General features: G+C 33.9%; 4 protein-coding genes across 7 annotated transcripts in view; 3 read left to right on the top strand and 1 right to left on the bottom strand.

Moving 5' to 3' along the window:
- pfkfb4b (6-phosphofructo-2-kinase/fructose-2,6-biphosphatase 4b) overlaps positions 1 to 21,040 on the top strand; it is a 516,544-nt gene that overhangs the window by 70,402 nt on the left and 425,102 nt on the right. The window lies entirely within an intron of this gene.
- ccdc174 (coiled-coil domain containing 174) lies at positions 799 to 6,054 on the top strand. Of its 2 annotated transcripts, none has more exon segments than NM_001013488.2 (11): positions 799 to 940; positions 1,119 to 1,226; positions 1,600 to 1,700; positions 2,945 to 3,003; positions 3,121 to 3,271; positions 3,363 to 3,458; positions 3,559 to 3,695; positions 3,798 to 3,892; positions 4,659 to 4,788; positions 5,350 to 5,511; positions 5,620 to 6,053. In NM_001013488.2, coding segments are annotated over 11 exon segments (1,383 nt in total). In that variant the 5' UTR covers positions 799 to 898; the 3' UTR covers positions 5,922 to 6,053.
- si:dkey-28n18.9 lies at positions 5,711 to 13,607 on the top strand. 2 transcript variants are annotated; one of them, XM_021477234.3, is made up of 15 exons: positions 5,711 to 6,522; positions 6,652 to 6,714; positions 7,336 to 7,443; positions 7,524 to 7,631; positions 7,736 to 7,805; positions 7,978 to 8,105; positions 9,481 to 9,564; positions 10,372 to 10,446; positions 10,539 to 10,569; positions 10,673 to 10,757; positions 11,416 to 11,455; positions 11,549 to 11,635; positions 12,979 to 13,068; positions 13,166 to 13,231; positions 13,371 to 13,607. In XM_021477234.3, exons 2-15 carry the CDS (start codon positions 6,712 to 6,714, stop codon positions 13,512 to 13,514), a joined length of 1,119 nt encoding a protein of 372 aa, XP_021332909.1. In that variant the 5' UTR covers positions 5,711 to 6,522; positions 6,652 to 6,711; the 3' UTR covers positions 13,515 to 13,607. The 2 variants fall into 2 exon arrangements, with proteins under 2 accessions (XP_021332909.1, XP_021332910.1); XM_021477235.2 differs by lacking the exon at positions 5,711 to 6,522 and adding an exon at positions 6,531 to 6,584.
- On the bottom strand, positions 14,063 to 20,929 carry LOC141386324 (uncharacterized). Of its 2 annotated transcripts, none has more exons than XM_073954396.1 (2): positions 19,765 to 20,929; positions 14,063 to 19,447 (listed from the first exon to the last, which is right to left on the bottom strand). In XM_073954396.1, exon 2 carries the CDS (start codon positions 18,470 to 18,472, stop codon positions 17,774 to 17,776), a length of 699 nt encoding a protein of 232 aa, XP_073810497.1. In that variant the 5' UTR covers positions 18,473 to 19,447; positions 19,765 to 20,929; the 3' UTR covers positions 14,063 to 17,773. The 2 variants fall into 2 exon arrangements, with proteins under 2 accessions (XP_073810497.1, XP_073810496.1); XM_073954395.1 differs by having other exon boundaries at positions 14,063 to 18,715; positions 20,196 to 20,303.

Genomic DNA, 21,040 nt, shown 5'->3' with positions numbered 1-21,040 from the left:
CTGATTTTATAATTCGGAATTGCGACTTTAACTCAGAATTCTGACTTTATAACTCGGAATTGCGACTTTATAACTCAGAAATTGTGACTTTATAACTCAGAATTGCAACTTTTAACTTAGAATTCTGACTTTATAACTCGGAATTGCGACTCTATAACTCTGAATTCTGACTTTATAATTCGAAATTGCGACTTTATAACTCGGAATTGCGACTTTATAATTCAGAATTCTGACTTTATAACCTGGAATTACGACTTTATAACTCAGAATTCTGACTTTATAACTCGGAATTGCGACTTTATAACTCGGAATTGCGACTTTATAACTCGGAATTGTGACTTTATAAGTCAGAAATTGTGACTTTATAACTCGGAATTGCAACTTTAATTTAGAATTCTGACTTTATAAATCAGAATTGCGACTTTATAACTTATTATAACGCAGAATTCTGACTTTATAACTCGGAATTGCGACTTTATAACTCGGAATTCTGACTTTATAACTTGGAATTGCGACTTTATAACTCGGAATTGTGACTTTATAACTTAGAATTGCGACTTTATAACTCAGAATTCTGATTATATAATAAATTATAAGATTTTTTTAATTATTATTCAGTGGCGTGAATGGGCTTTCATGCATACAATTTATTTATTTAAAAAGACCATACAAGAAAAATGGTTCATAAAAAGATTACAATCGGAATTGTATTGCGTATATAACACGTGATTTTTTTTAACTTGTTAAGCAAAAGTGTTTCGTGTGTTCCATTTAAAATGTTGTTGTAGTAAGGCTTCCGGGACAGCAGATGGCAGACCAGATTTCTCCTCGTCTGGATTGTTCTGAGATGCTGTTTTCCTCTCACTTTGTCAGCGGTTTAGACTGCATTAAATGTTAAATGGATAAAAAGAAGCAGCCATACAGTGTAACAGCGTCTTCGGTCAGTCTTTTTTTTATCTCTATGGTAAAATACTCTTTTTAAACAGATCTCGAGGGGAGTATTTGAGCTGTTTTTGTTTTTTAGTTAACGTTAGCTTAGCTGGCAGGATTACATTTGGTGGCAGTTTTCGAATCAATTAAACATCTCGTCTAATGTCTACATTTGATTTTCATTTCAGCTGGTTGATTTGAAAGCGGAATTATATCGGAAACAAGAGCAATTTAAGCACGACAGACTTGGCCAAGATGCTGGAGGAGGTGCACAGAAGTCCAAGACCAAGATAAAAGTAAGACGAGAACACTTCGTGACATCTAAATGTGATTGTTGGTGATAAAGTTGGTTTTATATTGACGAATTCGTTCAGTGACAACTCGTGACACGGTCCCCTATGTTGTTTACCATGCAACTTTGAATATTCGGTCAGAAGTAGCAAGCATGACTTCAAAACAACATTAACACTGTTTAACGTTAACTGATTGTAAACAATGTACTTTGATAGTCATTGGCTGCTAATATGATTTCCCTATTTAGAATTTGCAAAGAATACTTTTTTGAAAATATAATATTAAGGAGAAAGTCCTAATGTGCGAATATAAAACCAACTTTACCTCAATTTATTGGAACATTATATAAACAAGTACTTCTGATTCTGCTTACAGAAGCCTAATATCTGGAGTAAACAGAATGAAGGAGTCAATGCTCGAGCTCAGAAAGACGTTCAGCAAACGGCTGAAGAAGAAAACACACTAGATAAATCTAGGTGAAACTACCTCTGGCAATTTTTTCTTTCTTTATTCTGTTTCTGTTCCTTCTTCGCTATTTAATTTTCATTTGCTTTGTTCACTGGACACTCAGGGACCGTAAAAGTGTCATATTATAGACAAGTCACATTAAATTGAATGAGTGTCAACATACAAGAATGCAAAACAAAATACCAAACCAATTAATGAAAAAAAAAAGATCAGCAAAAGAAAGTTTGCAGGTGACACTTTGGTTGGTAGTTAATGCAATGGATTTCAGGTATAGGCATTGCTGTTTTGTAACATTGTATTTGTAGCAAACAATAGTCACATATTTTAAAACCAAAAAGCATTAATTAACTAATGTTGAACTAATACAACATTTCCAAACCATTTATCCTAGTTAAGCTCTAGCTAATATATATTAAAGTTTAAATGGTTAAACTTTTGCTTTTAAGAGTATTTAACTTTAGTTTGTACATTGTGAACTAATTTAAATGTTACTCTTAGTTAATCTAAATAAATCTAACAAATGCTAAAAAAAGTATTATAAAGTGTTAATATAAAAGCATTAAAGTACTGCTTTTTTTTAAAAATAATTGTATTGTTTTAAAAAAAAATGTTATGCATATTTACTGTATTAAAAACCAAATAAAAGACCAACCAAAGAACACCCACCCTATCTCAACAGAGCAATACAAATACATACACATGCGAAAATAAATAAATAATAATAGTTATAAAATAATAATAAAATAAATTAAATAAAAATAAAAAGGGGAAATTTTATTAATTACGTTAAGACAATGACAGTTCATCACATACATTCCAATGAAACAAAATATATATATTAAAATAAGTCATAACAAACACAATGCACGTATTAACACGGTCAAATATCGTTGAAACTTACACAGTATGATCCCATTGTTTGGTGTTACTCAACGGTCAGTCCATTCTCATCTAAAAAAAAACGAAAGAAGAAGTCCCAAATCTTGTGAAATATGTGCAGCATATATTATTTTAAAAAGAAAACAACTCGTGAACGTGCATCCAAATACTTATGATATAATGTTGATTTGAGTCCACACACTCTATTAATTTCAGTGCTGACATGTTGTAATGACTCTATAATGTGCTATAAAATCATGTAATAAGTGCTGAAAATAATATATATTAATTAAATATTTGTACATAAAATATAATTTTATGTAAAAAATACTATCATATTAATGCTCTGCTGATGCGTGTCTGTGTTCTGCAGGCAAAAACTGGAGGAAAAGGCACGTCTTTATGAACAAATGACGAAAGGAGATTTCCCAGGTATTATGCTGGCTTGAATCCCCAAATACATGTTTCACTTTAACCACTTTCCAAAGGACTTTGTGTATTTTCTAGCATAAAAAATATCTAATTATACATTTTTTTTTTTGTCTTCAGATGAGGAGACAGAAAGTCTTTTTCTGGTGGACTTCACCCAGAAGATCATTAACCAAAGGAATGAGCCACAGACACGCACTGCAGATCGAGATGGAGAGGACTCTGATGTAAAAGTCCCTGTTCCACCTCCACAGAACACAAATGAGGAATGGTACGATGTGTATTACGGTACAACGTCTTATGAGATTTAAAATATTTTTTGGACTCTGAACTGTGGATTTTCTGTGCTCTCTCAATTGCAGGGTGGACTATGTTGATGCGTTAGGACGTTCTCGAAGATGTCTGAGGAAAGACCTACCAGATTTTCAGAAAATGGATGAAGATCTTCACAATAAGAGGTGCCTTTTGTCTTTTTTTCTGCATTTTTAATTTAAATTTTTTTATTTTTTGTGTGTGTAACTTAACATTGTGCTTAATTTACATTATTGTGTGGTACAGGGTGACTGGCGCTGACAGACACCTGTTATCTGAAGACATGAGGAGAGAAATGCAGAGAGAGGAGTGGGAGAGAGAGGAAGAGGAGCAGATGAAGAGGCCTGTCGGACCTATTCACTATGAAAATATTAGAGACCAAGGTGAAGAAACACTGAAAACCCATGCTGTATGTGTTGAATTATCTCAGAGCTTGAAGTAAATCTGCACAGTGTCTGATGTGGATGTTTCTGTGTCTGTTTCAGAGGCCAGAGAGCTGGGAGTTGGGTATTTTGCTTTTGCTCATGATGAAGACCAACGCAGAAAACAGAGAGAAACTTTGGACATGCTGAGAGACCAGGTCAGAACAACAAAACTGAAGTGTCAAATATGGGAGTTTTCCTACTCGAATGCCAATATAGGGCATCAAAACAAGTGCTAAACAAGTTAGACAGCATTATGCTCTTAAACATTTTGTTTTGGCTGAAATGTGGGCAGTATCACTTGTATATTTTATATTCAAAGTGTATTGTGACTAGAGATGCACTGTATTAAAAATTCTGTCTGATTCTGATAAGCTAGTAATTATATTATATTATTGCCCATAAAATGTCAATTATTTTTATAATCTTTCGTCTATATAGAAGTTAAAAACAATTATTTTAATTGGTACAAGTATTAAGAGGGATAACATTATTTATAAGATGAAAAAATTGTGGAAAGTTTTACATTGTTTAAATTATTATTTCTAGAGATACACTTCATATTCAGTGTTCAGTAAGCATCCTATATCAAGCTTGTGTATATCTAATCTGAACAATAAATAATAAATAAACAAGTTACTGGTTGGCTTACAATTATTTGATGAATATTTAGTTCATTGCATATTTTGACAGGTATATTTTCATTTATTATAACAAAGCATATTTGTTATTAAGAACCAAAAAAAAACATAAGTTTTGAAAAAACCTGCTATTTTAAAATAGTTAGATTAAATAATTTAATGAATATTTGTGCTTTTCATTTCTTGCAAATGTACACTATAAAGAAGTGAGCTCACCAAATTAAAAAAATATTCGGTTGAAGTGTAAATAAATATTTTTGCCATTTTCTTTTTCCCTCTGCAGACCACAGAGCAGCGCAGCAAACGAGAGCAGCTGAAAGAGAAGCGGAAAGCTCTGCTTGAGGCCCGGCTTGCTAAAGTGAGAATGAGAAGGATGAAGAATGGCAAGATGGAGCCAGGGGATGAACAAGTTGGTGCGTTGCTGAAAAACAGTTATGACATTTATAGGTCTTAATATGCTTTAAAGAATGTTACATGTGTGTTTTTGTGTTCTAAAGTGTATATATATATATATATATATATATATATATATATATATATATATATATATATATTTGAAGTAAATATTATTAGCCCTCCTGTGAATTTTATTTTTTAAATATTTCCCAAATGATGTTTATTTCTTCTTTTGGAGAAAGTCTTATTTGTTTTATTTTGGCTACAGAGCACGCATCATTATACAGTGACTTGCCTAATTAACCTAATTACACCTTTAAATGTCACTTTAAGCTGAAAACTAGTATTTTGAAAAATATCTAGTATAATGTTTTGTACTGTCTTTGTCACAAATAGAAGAAATCCGCTAAAACTATTGTTTTAAAGTGTGTTGGGAAAAAATATTTCCGTTAAACAGAAATTGGGGAAAAATATACAGAGGGGCTTATAAATCAGGAAAGCCAATAATTCTGACGCAACTGTATGAATAGTTTGTATGAATAGCAACTGTATGAATTATTTCTTATGTTCTCTTGTAGCTCCTGCTGCTGATGTTGCTGAGATTGATGAAGATGACAAAGATGAAGATTTGGTTGGACCTCCAGCACCTGCAAAAGTGCCGAAAGTGGAGGTGGAAATTCAGGAGAGAAAAGACACCAAACCTGGTGTTCCTCATGTAAGAGAATGGGACAGAGGCAAAGGTACACATTAATACACACCATATTTCTTCTTTTCACCCTCATTTATTTCACGTTTTTACATTTGCATTGGTAAAGAAGCACAGCTTAAATGGTTCTCTCCTTTTCCAGAGTTCTCCTGGGGTCAGTGGACCAGTCGGCGTCGAGAGGAGCGAGACTCAGAGTTTGCTCCTCCCTCTGCTTATTTTGCAGAGGACAGAAGGGCAAATCACAGCAGAGCAGGGCAGAGCAAAGGAAAACATGGCTTCAAGTGGCCTGAATCCCAAAACGCAGCAGAAAGACACACAGAAGATAACACATCTAACCCTATATATGCTTCTGAGATGCCCACATATACACAACCTTCTCAAACACAGACTGCTCAAACACAGAGTCTGGATGACCTGCTGTCCTACTACAAACACTCCACATGAACAAGTGCAAGCCAAAAAATCATGTGGTAACTAAAGAAACTGCTTCTGATTGGATGTGTTATTTTCAAAAGGGACTATTGAACTGTATAAACATGTAACTTAAATGCTACAATAGAATAAAGTTTGAGCAGAGTTTTGGTTTGATTATTTTTTTTAATCAATATCTGTCAGTTGTCCCGAAGTCAACACTTTTTAACTATTATTTATGAAATGTTTTTTTTACCAGGTTGATTATGCTTGATCAATAACCGAAAGCTAATGTTCTCAGCATTCCTGTTCTAGTGATTGTTTTGTTCTATTAGTCACTGTATGTTCTTAATATACTTGAAATCCGAGCAGATTAAATGTGTTTTTTGCATTATAAGAGCGCTGAGCAAAGTTTATGAGTGGCACCTGACTGCAGTGTAGCTGTTTAGTTACTGAGTAGCTTTTAATGAGAGTGCTTTACAAGTTACTTAGTTCACAGGTAATGTGTGAGTGGCTTTCTCATGTCAGTGGAAAGAGGACACCTAAAACTAAACACATTGGACAGAATTTCACCTACAGCCAAATAGCAGAAGAGTGGCCTTTGATCTGAAGGATATCCTGCCTCCGCAAGAATGTATGTGTGAGCATTTTGTATATCCAGAGAGAGTGGCGAGAGGAAACACAGAGAAAACAGAGGTGAAAAGAGGAGATTAAAGAGGGTTCTTGTGGAATATTGAGAAATGATCTTCTGTGACTTTTTCAGATTTCTGGTTTAGTCCCTTTTTGAAGATAGAAAAGCTGAATCCTGTTGAATGCCACGACGATGGTAAGTAATTATTTCGGGTTGTGATTATCACATGACTATGCAGTAATATGCTGTACAGCTATCTGCTTTACATGTAATGAATGTACTTGAACAATATGTATTAATCTAGTTTTAAGTCTTAAAAGAAAGCAGAGGTCTTGCATTCTTAAAACCACAGCTCTAAATAAATACATTATTTATTTAAAATAATATTCTAGGTTACTTGAGAATCAAAATGAAGTTGTCTTAAATTATTTATCATATCTAGTTATCTAAAGATATAAATCAATATGTGAGTTTGTTATAAAGAAATATCTTAAGTTACGTCGGATGATAATTGTTAAATCAACTTATTTACTTGCAAATCCATTCTTTGTTTAATTATTCATTAAGTTTAAATATAATTTATAATTATTATATTGTTGATTGTTAAATGTTCTTTCACAATGCCATAACTATAAACATTATCTGACTGTCAGTACTGCTTATTCAGTTTGTTGCTTAGTGGATTAATGCTGTTGTATTTAATCTAACCATACTGTTATTTTATAAAATACAAAATTATCATTTTATCTCTAAGTTCCAGCTCATGCATTTGCTAACAACAACTGAGTATTATAAATAAATGTTTCTGTGATTTAGGATGATTCGAGTGCAGAAACAGTGCTAAGTGTGAGTGCAAACAGCATCAGAATTACTGACGTCACTCAGGATGGAGACGTTCTGACGTTTGCAATCACGTCCCAGAAAGTAAGAGGCCTAGCAAATGCAGCACATGCTTTGAGAAATCTTGAAATATTGTTTCTTACTATTATTTACTTTGTCTTCAGCTGAACAGCAGTGCTGGTGTGTGTGTTTTCCGAACATATGAGGACTTTGACTGGCTTCAGCAGAGTTTTTTCTCACAAGAAAATGTTCCTGGACTTCAGGGAATTATAGTGAGGGAATTCACGATTTATATGTTATGGAAAGTACAGTTTCCTTTAAAAGCATAACATCTAAGAAAAGTGGAAATTCAAGATCTTATTTTTTTAATTCACAGTTTCCACCTTTGCCCTCAAAAGCATTTCCATTGCAGTCAAGCACACAGGCCAAAGCACTCAAACAACTTGGTGTGTATTAGTTCTGCATACACTCCCAGTGTAAATGTATTTAGATACAATTGATGAACATAGATGAGGGAATGTTTAACACAATTTGTAAACAAATTTTTCTCAGCTTGTTTCAATATTTCTTTTTTCTTTTTTTTTTCTAACAAACTTGATACATTTCTACTGTGTTCAGGGTTTCTGGCTCTGGGACAGAATTGGCAGAGTTATTGTAAGGCTTTGGAGTTTTATCTCCAGCAGGCGGCGACACATCCTACTCTCTGCAAGTGCAAAGCACTGGACAGCTTTCTTACAAACTCTGAGGTTTAACACACACACACACAAACTGACTGTGTTATATGCATCTAAATAACTAAATGTATGCAGCGTACAGGGCTAGACATGCTGGTGAATCCAACTAAAACCAACTTTGTATTGGAAGATGGTTGCTGGTTTATGTCTGGTTAATGCATCTCTAGTCATGGTCCGCATGCTGATGACCAGATAACCATCTTCTATATGATAAAAAGAAGTTTAAAATGTCATTCAATTATTCATTTTCTTTCGGCTTAATTCCTTATTTGTCAGGGGTCTCCACCGTGAATAAACCAAATGAGAAACACCCATACAGTCATTCACACACACGAACTCCACACAGAAATGGCAACTGTCTTGGACTCAAACCAGGGATGATCTTGCTGTGAGGCAACATGACAGTGCTACCGACTGAGCCACTGTGCCACCCTAAGTTTAAAATATTTAAATAATATTTTTTCGTATAAATATTAGCATTAAAATAACTAACATGAGTATTTATGTTATTAATATGGTAATATTTGGTGATATTTTCTTTTCTGTAGTCCAGAATTTAAAATATACAAATGAGTTTGAAGTTAGTGTTTCTCTTTCATTATTTAGGTAATAAAGATTATTTTTATAATGGGCAAAAGTATCAAAATTGGACAGTATGGGATAGTTACACCTTGTTAAAAACAAAAGTGAAGTCATGGGGTATCTTTTATATGTATTTTGTGACTTTTTGTGCATAAACCCCATGTAATAATTACAAAAAAGGCTTTGTTACTCATCCAGTGTGGAAGAGATAATGTCAACCGACCAGAGCTTCACAGATGTTCTGTTAAACTAAAAATAGAAAGGAAAAAAAAATTATGACAACAACTTACAATTTTTATATACTTTCAAAATGTAAGACATTTTATTGACCTGTCAAGTGTTGACAATCTGTTGGTGGTTGACATGAACTACAGGTTCTTAGGTGTCAGTTACAGATTTAAAAAAACAAAAAGCCAGGAGAAAAGATTGTAAACAAACATAAAGAACATTTCCAGGAAAACACGTGTTTTAAATATAGTAATGTAGCCTACAAAAAGCCTTAATGAACTTCTTTGAATATCTTTTTACTGTCTTAAGCCATTGCAAATTGTACTTTGTACAGGCATGTCTTTGGTCAGATACTTGAGCCATCTCTGACCAGCAGTAAATCAGCTCCAATACAATAAAAATAAGTTGAAACAACTGATCGAAACAACTGATCGAAAAACACAGACAATATGATTGTTTTAACTGGATTCTCTAGCACAGAAAATAAGTGTAAATGCTTTGACTATGCTTTTCAGTGATCAAAATCTTTGCTGATAAATGCATTTTGTTTTTGCGTCTGTTTTTTTTTTTTGGTTAGTCTCCTGGTAAACAGAAAGGAAAGAAAGGAATCTTTAATCGCCTCAGTCAGGCTGTGGAGGAGATGAGGAAAGAAAGTCATAAGGTCTGTCATGAGGTTTTTGTTGTTTGCAAGCCTTTATACAGTTGTTCATAATACGTTCTGATAAACCTCTATTCAAACATCACCGATAGACAAAAGTGATTTATGTCATTTATAAAATATATACAGTTTAAGTCAGAAATATTAGCCCCCCTTTTTTTTTTCCCCTCAACTTCTGTTTAACGGAGAGAAGATTTTTTTTCAACACATTTCTAAACATAATAATTTTAATAACTCATTTTTAATAACTGATTTATTTTATCTTTGCCATGATGACAGTAAATAATATTTTACTAGATATTTCAATAGACACTTCTATACAGCTGAAAGGGACATTTAAAGGCTTAACTAGGTTAATTAGGTTAACTAGGCAGGTCAGGGTAATTAGGCAAGTTATTGTATAATGATGGTTTGTCCTGTAGACTATCGAAAAAAATAAAGCTTTAAAGGGGCTAATAATTTTGACCTTAAAATGGTTAAAAAAAAAAAAAAAACTGCTTTTATTCTAGCCGAAATAAAACTTTCTCCAGAAGAAAAAATATTATCAGACATATTGTGAAAATTTCCTTGCTCTGTTAAATATAATTTGGGAAATATTTAAAAAAAAGAAAAAAAAAATTCAAAGGGGGGCTAATAATTCTGACTTCAACTGTAAGTATATACATCTCTCTCTCTCTCTCTCTCTCTCTCTCTCTCTCTCTCTCTCTCTCTCTCTCTCTCTCTCTCTCTCTCTCTCTCTCTCTCTCCTCTCTCTCTCTCTCTACAGTATGTATATATATATATATTATATAATATACTTTTTTTTTTCAGGATGTTGACAACTTCTTTCAGAACGAGAGAAATAAAAACACAAATCTGGCTGCTTCGTCAAAGGTTGCCACAGAGGTATATTATTTAAGCAGTTTTGCAGTTTCTATCTAGCTAATGGACTTTTTTTAATCACTGGGCACTTCATCTGGGTTTTCATCTTTCAATAGAAATTACTGGACGTTGTGATGACAGAGCAAAGTAAGCCACTTAATGAAGCTTATTTGCATGCTTGTACAGTGCACATGGTTAAGAAAAACAGTAGGCCCTCCCTGTATATTAATATTATATGTATGTTTTCCAGAGCTTGCTTTGGCCTGTGGTCATTTCTCCACATCTCTTCATCTTTGTGTGAATCAGGATGACGCAGCTGCTGTTGCCTTCTCCAAGTTAGAATTCATGGTCCCACTTTATATGAACTACTATGTACTTCAAAATAAAAATACAATGTACTTAATGTGTTGATAGTGTATTGCAGAACACTAGAACCTATGCTACTGAGGTGGAATAAGGGTAGTTTCGTGGTATGAGTAGGTTTAAGGGTGGGTTAAGCTGTAAGAGATGGTCAACAGTGTTATTACAAATGTAGTTACATGCATGTGTTTAATCAAGCATAAGTACAATTTCAAAACATATTAAGACAAGTACATTGTAACAAATGATTAATATCAGTGTAAGTACATATTAGCTAAGGCCACTTAATATAATGTGGGATCGAGTTTACTAAATAAAAAGAACATTTGCGTCTGCATCAATGTGAATGTTCTGTAAAGAACACATAAAAATAAAGGTTCTTTATTGTGACCTGTGGTTCCATGGAGAACCTTTAACATCTGTGGAACCTTTTCATAGCACAAAAAGTTTTCTAGATCATCAGAAATATTTTACACTATGAAATAATGGTTCTTTGAAGAACTACACTAAAATATCCACTGTGGAAACAAAAAGATGTTTTACAATCTTTATTTTTAAGAAATAGTGAAAGTACCTGTATACCTGCATGTTTACATGAATTTTTAAGAATAATTTAGTTGTTGTGTCTTTTAGGGTTTGTTTGAAACTGTCGGATATTATCGAGGCTATAAAGGTAATGACATTTTAAGCAAAACTCTAAATACGATTTAAGGATTCTTAGACTTTACTGTATTTTTATATAAAAATTCACTATTTTGTTTTTTAGAGAAACTTTGAGAAAGTTGCCAGCAACAACCTCTCCACACTTGGTTTGGGTCTGGACCTGGAGTCTCGCTACCAAGAGGCAGAGAAAGTATGTTGCATGAAATCCCTCAAAATGATTAATTATGTGTGGTGTTGTTTTTTAATGCATTGTTTAATTTATTATAGTAACCTTTTAGATAGTATGAACAGGAATTACCAGCTATGTAATGCCTTAAGTAATGTCATACAGTCAGCTTGACCTCCTGACATTAGGCATTGAATTTCTTATTGAGATGTTCATCAGTCAATCTCTGAATAAATAAATAAATGAGAAGGTACAGTGCATAATGCTTTATTAAACCTTGTGTCTTATTGTGACTTTGGAAGTGACTCAATTAATTAGTATGTCTAAACAAATGGATTTTGAAAAATTCGGAATGACCAAGTGGATGCTGCACACTGGTGGTGGTGTGAAGAGACTCCCCTCATGATTGTAAAGCGCTTTGGGTGTATGGCGATACACAGTAAATGCGCTATAAAAATACACATTAAACGTTACACATTACTTATAAAAACAGTCACTTGTCACAACTGGTTCACCTGGCAGCACTATGTAGAGTTAGAAGAAGTTGACAAGCCACTCACAGACCAGTGTTATTTTAATATTGAAAACTTTGTGAAATGGCATTTAATCTTTGATAAAGATTAGTTTAATTCTATTGTGTTATTTTTTTAAAACTGGTTTCAATATATACCTTAAACATCTAAGTTTTAGTTAAGTATGGGCTTAGTTAGTTAATAAAAATTTTATTATGCTTTTGTTTCAGTTAATGTTTTTTTACATTTAATTTAAAGCACACATTAACCGAAAGCTGCGACCATTTTTTTTTCATATTGTGATGCAGTTCCTAAAGAAACGGAATATTAAATGAGTAAACAGTGGGCGTGGCTTGTTTTTTCTACTGCTAGCTGACTAGATGTAGTAAAGTAGGCATTTCTTTCAGAAATATCTAGAAAAGGGTTTCCGGAGAGTTATTACAACCTAACAGACTATTCCACCGCCTGACCAGTTCTATTTGTCATCAAAACTGAGAGTTGCAGGGGCGTGGTTAAGTATGTTAGCCACACCCAATACCTTAGACAGACGTAATCTGACAATTTAACTGAAAACAATCAGGAAGTACAATATCAGATTTCAATTGAAGATTACAAAGGCAAACTATTGTTTTTCTTAATGACATGCACAGGTGACTTCATGACCACAAAGCTTGCAATGTAAGCTTACAAAATCAATATGTTTTGATTTCATGTATACTTTGTGTCAATCATTTTTTCTTTTTAGTAATCTATAATAACCCTTTCTCAGTCTAATAATCTAGTGGAGGGAATAAAAATAGGATGTGAATGAAAAGGCTCTCCTTGCCTCTACATTCAGTAATTTCTACGTTACAGGAGATGCTCTTCAGACGAACCTGTAAACTGATCGAGCTTGAAACTGTCAAGAAGAGTACGGAAAAGGCCAAACCCCATAAAAGAGAAGTGGTATGTTTCAATCGCTCTATCTTCCATTCATTAACTGTCTACGTCATGTTTAACTGGAAAGTTCAGAGATCACACCTTCCGGTGTTTAATACTGTAGATGGAGGCGTTTCAGAAAGCTGTTGAGAAAGAGTTCAGCCTGATTTCATCTGTGGCCAAAGAAGAGGTAAATACAGTGAGTGATGAAGCCAAAAAGTGACCTTTTGACATGACGTCTACTTCTCCATTTTCACCCTATGTTGATTACACATTGTAGATTTACTGAGGGTATAATGTTATTATTGGACTAATCTAATGTGTGGCAGATTGAACGTTTCCACGCCTCCAGAGTGAATGTGCTGAAGAGCTTCATGGTTTGCTGGTGTGAACAACAGCTCGACACAGCTAAGGAGTGTGCTCAACTCTATTCTCAGCATCTGGAAGCTTTCAAGAACATGTACTCCGAATAAACGCCACACAAACAGGCTGTAGATGATAGGAATTTGCCTGATGTTATCAAATTTTTGCTAGAATAAAAAGGAGATCGTCATAAAGTAACAAAAGGGATCTGTACATTTGTTTATTTTATGATTTAGTCACTACAATTGCTATGCATTGATATTTAAAATTTACCTAATATTTACCCCAATGTATACATTTTATTTCAATAATTCAAGCTCTGTTTGTTTACACTAATACATTTTCATTTTAAAACACATAAGTTTTGCTACAGTTACGTCTTCCGTCCACACTACTCCAGAGTTTTCCAGACCTGAAATCTGAGGTGTTTTGGAAATGCTGAAGAGGTCGTTTTGGTTTTAAAACGCTGCTGCTCTGTGTCAGTGTGGATGGGGTAAAATGGAGACATCTGAAAACAAAAGTGTTGCTACACACATCTGATTGGGGATTTTTCTCAATATTAAGTACAGAAAGTTCAGTCTTGCACCCTTTCCAGAAGTTCAAGCTTCGCAAGATTGATATGGAAAACAAACTCCAGAGGACACGTCGGGTAAAAACAGTGTAGTTTATAATGTTATTTGCATCATGCTGGCTATTGTTTTACTATCTTAACAATAAAATTAAAACATCTGCCTATTTTCATTTTGATATTACCTTAACAGACAGTAAAAATGTTGAGGCATCGTGTAGCTATATATTTATATGACCGTCATCTTCACTGGATGCATAATTATAACAAAACAGAGCCTATAACATCACTGCCTCCTTTAATTTTCTTCGAAAAATATGAAACATACCCTGTCGCTTTTGCTGAATATCAGTTTTAATCAATAATGGCCATTGGAAAAGTATAACGTATACAATAAGTTTATACAATATAGGAAATAAAGGCAAGCAATCAGTCAAATGTGCAGAATCAGTGTAAGCAGTTAAATAAATTAATATATTAACTTATCATAACGATGAACTGAACGTGGGAATGTGCGCAGCTCCACGCTAGCTTTATGGCTGGCGTACGCACATTTTTTGTGCGTGTCTGTTTTATTTCCATTGGCGACTCCTAGAGGCAGTTGTGTTAAATTGCACTCTACAACGTGTCTTTGAGCCGTGCAATGGCAGCTGTATGAGACGGGTTCATCTAGCAGGTTATAAGGTTTCCATACCATACAATTGACCAGCCAAACATTAAAGCGCAATTTGCAGCGGTCGCCTGTTTTCCAAATGTAATCAGAGCAATCTACTGCACGCACATTGCTGTAAAGGCACCAACTGAAGATGAATTTGCATATGTGAATCAGAAACATTTCCATTCAATAAATGTGCAAATAAAATATGGGGGGAATTAGTTCATCAGACGCTGGATTCATACCGAGTTCATGCTCAATCATGTCAAATCATGTTGACATGCGTTTCACGAGCTGCGCCACTCAGACTTTTAAGGGTACTGCAACATTTTGCATCTATACATCTCACTATTTCTTTTTTTAATCCACTCAGTGCGATGTTCAGACTTAACTGTGTTAACCGCATCAGCTAAAGTCTCCCACTCTATTTTTTTCTTTTGTTGTTAATTCCGGAGGACAAACTTGCAAATAACACAGTTTTTCTCCTGTCTACCTCGGAAAGCAGCACCTTCAATTCACATTCTGTTAAAAGTTTCTCTTCTTGCTTGATTTTGCCATTGCTTTTTCGTTGGGTTTTGCCAAAGTACAGTCATTAGCATATTCATACGGAGGAGGAGGCAGGGAGGGGTTTTGCGCTCATGCATGTTGCGCTGTTTCACGTTCATTCAGATGTACAAAAAGAATATGCGTGAGATTCGGCATACGCAGTGTTTCATACATCTGAATTTTTTTCTGCGTGCGCATATTTACAGCTTTGTGCGTACGCAATGTTTTAGTATGATTTCCATACAAGTCTTCGTACATGAGGCCCCAGATGAATTAAATATCACGTTTAACAACTATAGTTGGATGAAATCCAGCGGAAGATCCTTGATGAACTGTCTGACGTGCGATGTTCTCATCTGGGGAGGTGTGTGCTCAAAGTACCCGCTGACTGCCTGGAGCTTGCATATGCTGCAGCGCATGCCAGACTGCGTGTGTGGTCACCTGATGTGCGCTTTCAGTGGTAAAGTGTGGACAGAGATCTTTTCAGAAATGCTAGGTGAAATGCCAGTGTGGACGTGGATCATTCTAAAACGTGTTGATGTAAACGGGGCCTCAGGGTTAGAACTTTGAACTGTAAGATTGCTGTAAAGCAATAAAACCCATGACAGTTTGTAATTTACAGCCAGAAAATGTCACAGTGGAGGTAATGGTTGAATAATTGGGTCATAAAAGAAACATGTTCATTATGGACTTTATTATGGACTTTATCTTATCCTAGCAGTGGACACTGGATGGTCTGCTCAGACTAGTCCTAAAATGTATCTGTCTATTTTTTAACGTAGGCTGGTCTAATTTGAATTAATTATTTATTTACTTTTTTTAAAGATTTTATGACTCAACACTTGCATTTTATTTGACAGTATCTACACTTGTGCATTTACAGAATACTTACCTATTAAAGTACTGGGCATAATACATTTTTTAAGGGTTACAATAAAGTTTGCCCAGATATTGTAATCATTACAATAAGTATACAACTGGTGTAAGTCAGAGATGCAATTGAATTTGAGAAAGTTTAATAATCACATAGTGTTTTTCATAATCATAGGTCAAGCTAGAAAACCTAAACGTACAAAGTCACCATCTATGGTTCAAAAAACTTTTACATGATAAAAAAATGTACAGCGGGGTTAAAAAGAGTATTGAATGTAATTTGATTCCTGGGATTAATATTTCTAAAGGAGCTGTTGACATGGAAAAACAAAACAAAACAAAACAAAGAAATCTAAACAATTAGTTGTGTAAATAACAATGGAATGACACAAGGGGAAAGTACTGAACTTCTAAAATGTATGTCATACTTTATTTTAAAGGCTTTTTTGTATTGGAGCTTATAGACGCCTCTCATATGGAGAATGAAGTCACATGCATTGCTCAGGTGTGAGTTTTTCCAGCCTGATCTCATGAGAAAACGTATTTTACATTTTGCCAGTTTTGTGGGTAATTCGTACGAGTTTAGTCGTACAAAATTGTACGATTTTAAAAAGGAGGCGTGGCGCCTAACCTCACCCTAAACCCAACCGTCATTGGGGGATGAGCAAATCGTAATAAATTGTACGAATTAGATCATACGAATTTGCCACTAAATCAAAAAATTATGAATTGCGTGAGATTGTGTTGGTTTTTCACAGACTTCAGTGGAGTGTAAAACTCTTAATGGTTCTAATCTGTGGGTCTCGTCTGTCCAAACTGATCTTTATTTTGTATTGGATTCAGATCAGGTGATTGGCTGGGCCACTGTACAACTTGATTTTCTTTCTCTGCAAGCATTTAAGAGTTTCCTTGGCTGTGTTTTGGATCATTGTCTTGCTGAAATGTCCACTTTGGTTTCATCTCCATCATCCTGGTAATGTAGATGTTAGACTGAAGCAGATAACATGAATTTACAGTGAGGAAGGGCAGAGGGTTGCTGAATAACTACTGAGAGATTTCAGCTGCTGTGTGGGCTTTCACTGCCTTTCTACACCTCCCTTTTTTCATGTGTTTAATACTTTTCCCTGCGTCATTTCATTTTATTATTCATTACTTAATTTATAAACTAACTAGTTTTGTTCATATATCATATATGGATTTCTTTGGTTGTTACCAACATCTTGGGAAAATTCAAGAAAGAAAACGGCACCTTTATATACATGTTTTCTGAGAAAAATGGTGACATGTTCAATACTCACTGCACGTTGTATCATGTATAGTTACAGTCATAGATGAAACATATTTCATATGAGAATGGCATTTAGAATGCCAAATAAATTAAAACCTTTTTCTTAATAATTAATACTTTTAATTAAACTTAGCGATAAATGATATTATAGTAATTAATTATATTGTAAAAATGATTCATGTAAAATCAGTTTTACATGAATGCCCATGCATGACTGTTCTATAGTGATAATAGATGTGCTACCACTAAAAACTTTTCAAGTCATGTCAACTTAATCTAACTGACAAAACAATTATTTTGTATGACTTATTGATTTAGTTAAAACCTTTATATAATAAGCTAAAGTACCATGAAAAACATTTGTCTTCGAGACTTTTTTGTTGTATCATTCTATAGTGTGCTATGACTGCTTTAAATCATTGAGTTTTCTTCAGCTTCCTCATATGAGCACCATCTTCCCTTTGCAGTTTTTATTTCGGCTTTTTTTTTTTTTACAAGGAATGCAGTTCTGTAATAGGGCATCTTTAGGGAACTTTAAAAGATCTCTGAAGTGAAATGCCAGACAAACATGATCCCACACATAATAATTTTCTCCAAACGCACGTTCAGCATTTGCTGTTTTGTTCTCTTCATCCAGTATCAGGTTAAATTGAATGCTATCACCAATGGCTTGTGCTCTCCAGACAATTTGATTATTCCTGTAATCTATGAACCTGCTTTCTTCAATCGTTGAGTAATTCTGGAACTTCTCATCGTCATCAGGGCTGTGAACGAGAACAGCGTACATGATCTCCTGCTTGTAAAACACTGTCTTATACTCTCTGAGGACTGGGTCTCGGCCTCCACAAAACTGCTCCTTGTATGCTTCCATCATTTTATTTAGAGAAAACACAAATCGGAAGTTTCCATAGCGGGATTCGTGAATGTGGAATGCAGGCGATGTAGTGAATTTGCTCAGGAAAGCCTCCTGTCTTTCTCTTTGTTCTTGGGATCTGTTTGGGAACACCTTCTCCAGATAACGCTCCTCTGCTGCTTTTATACACTCTTCATCAATCTTCAGGCTCCACCATGAGAACTTCAGATCCTCACCATCAGCCTTGAATCCCTCTGAATCTAGAATCCTATCAAGTGCATCCATGTGAGTAGCATGACTCACCTCTGAGGTGTGAAATTCTACAGGGGTTGGATAGTTTGGGATGCTCCTAGTCAGGTAATCACGCAATTTTAGTTCATAGTCTCTTCCATATTTTTTGAAGTCCTCAATTAATTTTTGTGCAACAGTGTCATCCTGAAGCGCATTTTTTAACTCTTCTTTGCTAATGTGACCATCATGGCTGACCTCAGAAGATTCGCGATCATTTATTCTCACTCTGAACACATACTATAAAGAGAAAATATCAATTATATTCCTTTTATTACACATCAAGATAATTCAATTATTATTTCACATTAGTTTATATGTTTTTTCTTGAAAAATTTTACTTTTAATGGTGAGACTTTATTTTGATGGTCCCTATTGCATATTTTGTTGTCTAAAAGTTGCATTGAAACTACAAGCCAATTAATTCTCATTTGAGTATTAGTAGACTGTCAGTTTAATATCTGCTGATACTGCTACTTCAACAGACATTTACCCGACTATAAGGAAACTTTGCAAGTACATGTCAATGTATACTAACCCAACCTAATAGTCTACTTATAATATAATGATAATAAAGTGTGACCTTTTTTTAATTGTTCAGTCATCACATTTGGTAATGCTTTTTTAAATTTGTTATAACCCTACCCCCAACCCAACAGCCTACTTATAAGCTAATGAGAATTAGTTGGCGTGTAGTTACTTAAATTCAGCAAAATGTGTTAAAGGGACCATCAAAATAAAGTGATTTTAATCAGTTAATAATTAACTAAAAATAAAATAAATCGCACTTCTTCGTTTTGTCTGTCTTTTTCTGAACGTGCAGCATTTTAAATGAAAGCGTGCAGTCCCGAATTGGGGACATTCCATTCAAAAGAACTGAATCAAATCATTTCAAATAATTTTGCATGACAAATAAGCCATATCCACTGTAAAAACAAAGTTATTCTGCTATTTTAATGTTATCACAAGGATGTATTGGTCACACTTTACAATAAGGTTCATTAGTTAATGTTAAGTAATGCATTTACTAACATGAACAAACAATGAACAATACATTTATTACAGTATTTATTCATGTTAATAAACGTTAGTTAATGAAAATACAGTTGTTCATTGTTAGTTCATGTTAACTCATGGTGCATTAATGTTACCAAGCATGGACTTAAATGTTAATAATGCGTTAGTAAATGTTTAATTATGATTAATAAATGCTGTACATGTGTTGTTCATGATTAGTTCATGTTAGTAAATGCATTAACTAATGAACCTTATTGTAAAGTATTACCGATGTATCTGTGGCTAGAGATATTTTTAATTCATTGAGATTTCTATATTTTGAAAGACTTTTTCATATTTTGTTCATGTATTCCATACAGCATTTTCAACACAAGTCATGGAAAGATTCAGATTTGTCTGGATTTTTTGAGGTTATTCATTGTCTACTATACAGTCAATAGTTCATTCTAATCTACTTTTAATATCTGAAGGATAAACTGAGGAGAGTGTCTCATTCTTTTTTAAAACACATCACTGATCATAGAAAAAGGTGGTTGCTTGTTTGCTCTTGTCTGTCATACTGCACTAAGCAGAGCTCTGGCAATCAATCGGCACAATGTTGATTCAATGCAACATTTGTATACTTTTTTTTGTTTTTATTTGTGACTGTTACTAATAGTTGTAAGTATTATGTTAGTTCAACAAATGATCAGGAAATGCTTACCTGTTTTGCTGCCATTGCCATTTCTGTGAGTGTTAAGCAAACTGTGATGCTGTTAGTGCTGATATAGACGCTATAAAAAACTGAAGCTAGTTATAAAAGTTTTCATTCAGCCACGCCTGTGAGGGCAAGGCTTTACTGTGATGAAAGCTAGTAGATGAAATGAGAGAATGACTATTCATTCATTTTACATTATTCATCTTTATGATATATTAATTTGAAACACTGCAATATAGCCTATTTCAGTGAACTTCATTGTGTATTTTTTCTGTGTACAGTTGAAGTCAGAATTATTACCTCTCCTGAATATTTTTTCCCAATTTCTGTTTAACAGAAAGATTTTTTCAGCACATTTCTAAACATAATAGTTTTAATAACTGATGGCTAATAACTGATTTCTTTTATCTTTGCCATGATGACAGTAAAAAATACTTTTACAGATATTATTCAAGACACTTCTATACAGCTTAAAGTGACATTTAAAGGCTTAACTAGGTTAATTAGGTAAGCTTGGGTAATTAGGCAAATCCTTGTATGACGATGGTTTACTCTGTTGACTATATAAAAAAACATTTTTTAAGAGAGCTAATAATATTGACCTTAAAATTGTTGTTTAAAAATTGTTTAAAAATTAAAAACTGCTTTTATTCTAGCTGAAATAAAACAAATAATACTTTCTTCAGAAGAAGAAATATTATAGGAAAGACTAAAAAAATCCTTGCTGTTAAACATTTGGGAAAATAAATGAAAAAAAAAAACAATCACATGGGGCTAATAACTCTGACTTCAAGTATTGAACAGAAATGATTTACAATAAGATTTATTTCACTAGAAGAAGTGGCTTTCTC

This window comes from Danio rerio, chromosome 6 (genome assembly GCF_049306965.1).
Source record: "Danio rerio strain Tuebingen ecotype United States chromosome 6, GRCz12tu, whole genome shotgun sequence".
NCBI lineage: Eukaryota > Metazoa > Chordata > Actinopteri > Cypriniformes > Danionidae > Danio > Danio rerio.
The sequence above is the reverse complement of the archived record's forward strand: the minus strand, read 5'-3'. Positions and strand labels throughout refer to the sequence as shown.

Coding starts and splice junctions, on each gene's coding strand:
- ccdc174 (XM_021476864.3), top strand. CDS start 899: ATGGATAAAAAGAAGCAGCCATACAGTGTAACAGCGTCTTCGGTCAGT. Junction 3,272..3,362: donor CAGAACACAAATGAGGAATG/GTACGATGTGTA, acceptor TCTCAATTGCAG/GGTGGACTATGTTGATGCGT. Junction 3,459..3,558: donor GAAGATCTTCACAATAAGAG/GTGCCTTTTGTC, acceptor TGTGTGGTACAG/GGTGACTGGCGCTGACAGAC.
- si:dkey-28n18.9 (XM_021477234.3), top strand. Junction 10,758..11,415: donor GCTGCTGTTGCCTTCTCCAA/GTTAGAATTCAT, acceptor TGTGTCTTTTAG/GGTTTGTTTGAAACTGTCGG. Junction 11,456..11,548: donor ATATTATCGAGGCTATAAAG/GTAATGACATTT, acceptor TTTGTTTTTTAG/AGAAACTTTGAGAAAGTTGC.
- LOC141386324 (XM_073954395.1), bottom strand. CDS start 20,216: ATGGCAATGGCAGCAAAACAG. Junction 18,716..20,195: donor TGGCAATGGCAGCAAAACAG/GTAAGCATTTCC, acceptor TTCTCTTTATAG/TATGTGTTCAGAGTGAGAAT.